Source organism: Temnothorax curvispinosus, unplaced genomic scaffold, assembly GCF_003070985.1.
Source record: "Temnothorax curvispinosus isolate PA1 unplaced genomic scaffold, ASM307098v1 QBEX01014057.1, whole genome shotgun sequence".
Classification (NCBI taxonomy): Eukaryota; Metazoa; Arthropoda; class Insecta; order Hymenoptera; family Formicidae; genus Temnothorax; species Temnothorax curvispinosus.
The window spans coordinates 1,038-7,750 of record NW_020223837.1 but is presented as its reverse complement, the minus strand read 5'-3'; the positions used below and the strand labels follow the sequence as shown (position 1 = coordinate 7,750).

The following is a 6,713-nucleotide window of genomic DNA, read 5'->3' as shown; positions in this document are numbered from 1 at the left end:
GTCTCGAGCATCGCTCGTGTTTACGTCGTTGCGAGGTACGTACCGCCCGACCCAGCACTTGTATTATCCCGACATTCGTGCTCCGTCCGAGAGTACCATCGCTCGGAAATATTATTGTCACCGATCGAGAATATTTGCCTTTCGAACTCTGCGACGCGTGTTTATCGCGCTAATCCAACGGCTGATATTCTCCGCGTCCAACTCGAGGAATATTATCGAGAATATTCCCTCGGGACTTGCGCGAGCGCCGAACGGAGCCGTCCGTTATCCCTCACCTTGGCGACCTGACTTTCGTGATTGTTTTCGCCGGGTTTCGATATTGTTGGTTCGAGTTGCCGTCGCCTCCGACTGCCTATTCGTCGTTTACCCTTCGCTCTTAGCTTCGTCTGTCTGTGGTGGACGACCCCTTTGTTACATCATGTCGAAAAACGCATATGCTCGTCGCGAAGTATGCAATCGGCGTATGCAAGAAATACACGACCTCTCCCTACAAGCCGCGACCGACGCGGCAATACGAGCGACCTTCCTCGCTCGCTACTCGAGCGTAGCGAAGATCGCGGACGATTTTGAGGCCACCCACCTGAAGGTCATCCAAGAAGCGGCGGATTTCGAGGTCGAGGACGAAATCCGAGCCAGTTTCGATAAAATGCATTACGCCGTAAAGAGTCGATATCACCGTGAAACGGGCGCGCCATTCGGAGGCGCGCCGGCACAGCCCTCGGGTCAGGCCTCGGTGGTCAAGTTGCCTAAGATCCCGCTACCGCAGTTTTCCGGCGACCTTACGTTGTGGCCTTCCTTCATCGCGTTGTTCAACGCGTCGATACACAACCAGCAGATTTCCGCAATAGAAAAATACCAGTATCTGCTGGCTTCACTCAAAGGGGAACCACTCAACGTGGTGAAAAACCTGCCGTTTTCCGATGAGTACTATCTGATCGCTTACGACTCGCTGGTCGATCGATACCGGAATAAGAGAAGGTTAGCGGACCATAACTTGAATTCGATAATCGAGGCAAAGCCATTGAAGGCGGAGACGGCCGAGGCTCTTCACCACTTATTAGATACGTTTACCGAGAACACGCGCGCGCTCGCCTTGATGAAGTTCCCTACCGATTCATGGAACTTTATCCTACTGAAGTTTTTGTTAGACAAGCTTCCTCGTTCCCTTCGGGAAAAATTCGAGTCGGCTCACCGGGCTGAGGAGATACCGCGATATACACAACTCACGAAATTTCTAGCGGAGCATTGTCAGGTTCTCGAGGCCGTCGCGGGCCCGTCCTCCAAAACCAAGTCCACACCGGTCTCTTCGTTCGTGACTAACGCGGCCGATTGCCCCGTTTGTAAGGAGTCTCACTACGTGTCGAAGTGCTCCCAGTTTTTAAAACTCTCGCCGAGGGAGAGGCAGGCTAAGGCTCGAGACTTGAGATTGTGCCTCAACTGCCTGCGCTCGGGGCATGGCATGAAAGACTGTCCGTCCGCGTGGGCATGTCGGTCCTGCGGCACAAAGCATCATACGCTTCTGCATTACGAGCAGAGCTCTAATACCACCCCTAAGCCCGAACCCATTAGCGCGACTCCTGCCAAACCGGACGCCGTACCCGCTCCTCAGTCGGAGGATGCGCCGATTGTAACAATGATTAGCCGGGCCAATAGAATCGTCCTCCTGTCCACCGTACGAGCCGAGGCGATAGACGCGCGTGGCCATGCGTTCCCCATACGCATATTGCTGGACAGCGCGAGTCAGGCCAACTTTATTACCGAGGGCTGCCTCCGGAAGGGCGGCTTTCGTCGCACCAAACACAGTGCAACCGTGTTGGCGATAAACGAAGCCAGGGCGGCCACGACGAGGGGCCTCACCTCCCTCGTGATCCGCGCGCGCGGTCGCGACGACACTTGGTTCTCGATAGAGGCTACGGTCCTCTCGCGCATAACCTCGCCGCTGCCTAATGACAAGGTGGAGGTCCAGCCGTGGAAACACTTGAAGGGATTGCCGCTCGCGGATCCCGAATATTTCGTGCCCGGCGGTGTTGACATCCTCCTGGGGGCGGACTCGTTTGTGTCGGTGCTACGGGAGGGCCGTCGTAAGGGGGAAAGGGGAGAACCCGACGCCTTCAATTCAGTCTTCGGATGGGTTCTGACGGGCGCGGTATCCCCATCAGTCCAGGCAGCGCCCCTGAGGTCATTCGCGACTACGCTCGAGTCGATCGCGACATCGGTGGGTCGCTTTTGGCAATTGGAGGAGGTGCCGGAGGACGCTTCTTGTTCGGACGAGGATCGACGCTGCAAAGAAATCTTCGCCAAGACCACGTATCGTGACCCCTTGGGTCGTTTCGTGGTCTCATACCCGTTCGTGTCGGATCCTCCTACATTCGTCGGCTCGCGCTCCATTGCGGTTAGTCGTCTCCGCGCACTAGAACGTCGATTTAAATCTGATCCGGAGTTCAGAGCTGGTTACAATAGTTTCATGCGGGACTATCTCGATAGCGGACACATGGAGGTAATTCGCAATCCATTCCCGTCGGATGGCCACATTTATTATCTACCGCACCACGGTGTGTATAAACTCGATAGCACTACCACTAAGTTGCGGGTGGTGTTCAACGCGTCCTCGCGAGGCCCGGACGGTCTGTCGATCAACGACACCCTGCTCAGCGGTCCGAAGCTGCAGCAGGACCTGCTCGCCATCCTGCTTCGGTTCCGCGCCGAAGCGATCGCTCTAACCGCGGACGTGAAGCAGATGTTTCGCCAGATTTGGATAAGCCCGGAGCAATGCAACTACCAACGTATCGTCTGGCGCTTCTCGGAGTCGGACCCCATCCTCGACTATCTCCTCAAAACCGTTACATTCGGCTTTAGCGCCTCCCCGTTCTTGGCGATCTATTGTTTGCTCCAGTTAGCTCATCAATACCGCGAGAAATATCCTCTAGCGTTCACAGCCCTACTCGAGGCGCTGTATGTGGATGACGTCGTGACAAGCGTGCGGACGGTGGAACAGGCTCGCGCACTCCGTGACCAATTGCTATCGCTTCTCCGAAGCGCCGGCTTCGAGCTTCGAAAGTGGTCGAGCAGCTATCCTGCCGCGCTGGAGGGCCTCGACCCGCAGTTATGTAGCCAATCGATGTTAGATTTCGAGTCAAGCGAGGATCAATCTCAGAAGATATTGGGCCTTCGGTGGCACTCACAATCTGACAGTTTCGGGTTTCAAGTCAACGCGTTGGATCGTGAGTGCACCAAACGCACTATACTGTCGGAAGTAGCGCGCATATTCGACCCCCTGGGTTTTCTGGCTCCACTCACCTTTACCGCGAAGTGCTTAATTCAGCGTCTGTGGACCCTCAAGTTAGATTGGGATGATGAGCCTCCGATGGACATTCGTCGCAGTTGGAGTCGTTTCCAGACGGAGCTCGGCGTGTTATCTTCCCTTCGCGTTCCTCGCGCGTTTAACTCGTGCCATGTAGATCGCTGCGAACTCCACGGGTTCTGCGATGCCAGCAAGCTGGGGTACGGAGCCGTGATTTATCTGCGAATCGTTACGCACGACGGCGTCGGGGTCCGATTACTGTGCGCCAAGTCTAAGGTCGCCCCGCTTCGCCCCCTCACCATTCCCCGTCTGGAGCTCTGCGCGGCTCTGCTCTTGTCTAAATTAATCGCGTACGTCCGGCGCACCCTCCGCGGACACCTTGACATTGACGACGAGTATGCTTGGACGGATTCCGAGGTCGCCCGGGCCTGGATCCGCTCAGCACCACAACGGTGGAAGACCTTCGTTAGAAATCGCGTTGCCCTCATTCAGGACAACGTGCCGGTATCAGCTTGGGGTCACGTCGACACGGAGTCCAATCCGGCGGATCACTGCTCCCGCGGGCTTTATCCTCGCGATCTGGTGGCCAGTTCGATGTGGTGGGCGGGCCCTGAGTGGCTTGTTCGCTTCGAACCCCGAGTTGAGCCTTCCCACGGTTCGGAAACCCCTCCGATCGAGGAGGAGAAAATCGTATCGCTCGTGGCGCTCGATCCGCCTGACGCGGTACATTCATTGCTCGAAAGATTCTCTTCAATCGAGAAAATTGGCCGAATTATAGCATACATTCTCAGGTTTGTACATCACCTCCGTGCAAAATCTGCTCCTACGACTTTGGCCATAGATCAGCTCGAACTGCATTCCGCGTTACTACTCGTTGTGAAGAGTGTACAGGCGGATGCTTTCCGCGATGAGATCGATCGTCTTCAAAGCGGGAGATGGCTCCCCAAGCCCTTTCGCAAACTCGCTCCCTTCCTTGATCCGGTGGGTATTCTCAGGGTGGGCGGCAGGCTTGCAAAATCCGGATTGACATTCGAAAACAAGCACCCTGCCTTACTGCCCTGTAAACATAGGCTCACGGATCTCGTTATCGAGCACGTGCACCGCACGAACATGCACCCTGGTCGGCGCACGCTGCAATACCTGCTCACGCAACATTATTGGGTCCTCGGGGTGCATCGCGCTATACAACGCGTACTCTCGAGATGTCATCAATGTTTCCGCGTAAAGCCACACACCTCTCAGCCCCTCATGACGGAACTACCGGCCGATAGGGTCCGACAGGCCAAGCCATTTTCGATCAGCGGCGTTGATTTCGCGGGACCGTTCAACATAGTTACGCGACGAGCCCGGGGGGTCTCCTCCGTCAAAGTGTACGCGTGCCTTTTCGTATGCTTTTCGGTTAAGGCGGTGCACCTGGAAGCCGCCTTCTCGTTGTCCACCGACTCCTTCCTCGCTGCGCTGCGACGCTTTGTGGCCCGACGCGGACGCTGCTCGCTTCTCTACAGCGACTACGGAACGAATTTTGTAGGGGCCGCACGGGAACTAGAAAGCCGCATGGGCCTCGCAGCGGAGCGAGAGAAGATCAAGTGGTCCTTTAATCCTCCCTCTGCGCCCCACTTCGGGGGCCTCTGGGAGGCGGGAGTCAAGACCTTTAAAACCCACCTGCGGCGGACCGTGGGTGATCAAGTCCTCTCAATAGAGGAATTCACGACAGTCCTCGCGCAGGTCGAGGCCGTCTTGAATTCCAGACCCCTCTGCCCGATGAGCACCGACCCTGCCGACCTCGAAGTCCTATCGCCGGGTCACTTCCTCACGATGGAACCGCTCGTCTCCGTTCCCACTCAAGACGTGACCCCGTTACCGATGAATCGGCTGAGTCGGTGGCAACTCGTCCAACGAATACACCAGGACTTCTGGAAGCGCTGGCATCAGGAGTATCTCCATACGCTGCAACAGCGTCCCAAATGATGGACCTCAGTCAACCCGCTCGGTGTCGGTGCGTTAGTCCTCCTCAAGGACGCCAACATGCCTCCTCTGCGTTGGAGGCGAGGATGAGTGGAGGCGCTGCATCCGGGCAGCGACGGCGTCCCGCGTGTCGCCACGGTGCGGGTGGCGGACGGCACGATCACGCGTCCCCTAGTGAAGCTGTGCCCCCTGCCGATGGGCCCTGCTCCACAGGCGACCGATTCAAATTGACAGTAAAATACAACTCGTTGTATTTTGGTGGGCGGTATGTTTGGCGCTCACCAAACTGTAGATAGATGCATGTATCATACTTAATTGTTTAGTTTCGTTACTCGTTGTACATAGTATTCTTGCGTACCTAGTCTTAAGTATTTCGGTGACTCGCGTGAAACGTCGGCGGATCGCGATCAACGCGGAATCGATAATTGCGCGACTCACCAATCGGTGCTGCCCTCGCTCACCCCACGAGGGCACCCGCCTGAAGAACAAGTACTCGCTCGCGACACTGTTCCAGCGCCGCGAGCTCTCGGCACTCATCGTTACGACGTCTCGGAGCACAGAGAGATTAACGGAGCACAGAGAGATTATCGGAGCAGGGAGACTTGCGCTAATATCCGGAGTCGCGAGATCATCCGCTCGCTCCCGGATAGTGCAATCGCCTACTTTCTCGGCCTGTTTGTGTGCTGCCTTTACCTGCTTCCTCCTGCTTGCTTGCTGCCTGCCTCGCTTTCGCCTTGCTTGCTGCCCTGCTTGCGCTGCTGCACGAACCCGATCGCGATCGAGCCGAAGCATCCAGGAGTCGACGGCACAACGAACGATGAGTCGCATTTGCTTAAGATAACTCGCTTTGGGGGAGACTTACACCCCCTGGTCCTTCGAGCCTCGCTTTATCGCAAATCCGGGTACGGCTCTACCGCCCCCCGAGCATCTGGTCCTTCGAGCCGGATCATCATATCTTCGCGATTAGTCTATTACCGCCGACCTTTCGCGTGTCCTTTCATTGTTCTAAGTCACCGAATCTTTCTGTAACGCGTAGTGCAATCGCACGTGACCTTGCGGGTCTCGCAGGATCTCCCGTATCGCAACGCTCGCTTCGCGAAGGGAATTCTCGCGTAGCATCGCGCAATCGGCCATTAGCCGCCTGTAATTTACGCGAATTCGCTGACTTTCTTATTCTCGCATTAACGAGGTGCAATAACGCTCGGCGTGCTGACAACTCGTGTCTCGCGCGGTATCTCTCGTGCAACGCTAGCTTCGCAACGGGAATACGCGTGCGAACTTCGTTCGTCATAGCTCGGGCCGCAGCCGTTAATCGCCTTAAAATCGAATCCGCGCTCGCCGCGGTAATTAGTCGCCATTTAATTGACTTGATCGTAACCGAAATATTCGGTCGAATATCCGAGTATTCCGGGCCAGCGATCCTTTCGCGCATAGAGACAACGGCCGT

The 6,713-nt window shown here is 56.2% G+C and overlaps 1 protein-coding gene across 1 annotated transcript; it reads left to right on the top strand.

Moving 5' to 3' along the window:
- The first annotated feature begins 418 nt into the window (after positions 1–418).
- Positions 419–5,269, top strand: LOC112464260. Its single transcript, XM_025031131.1, has one exon. It carries the CDS (start codon positions 419–421, stop codon positions 5,267–5,269), a length of 4,851 nt encoding a protein of 1,616 aa, XP_024886899.1.
- The last annotated feature ends 1,444 nt before the right edge of the window (positions 5,270–6,713 follow it).

Bases quoted from the DNA above. Each gene is read 5' to 3' on its own strand.
- LOC112464260 (XM_025031131.1), top strand. From the start codon at position 419: ATGTCGAAAAACGCATATGCTCGTCGCGAAGTATGCAATCGGCGTATG.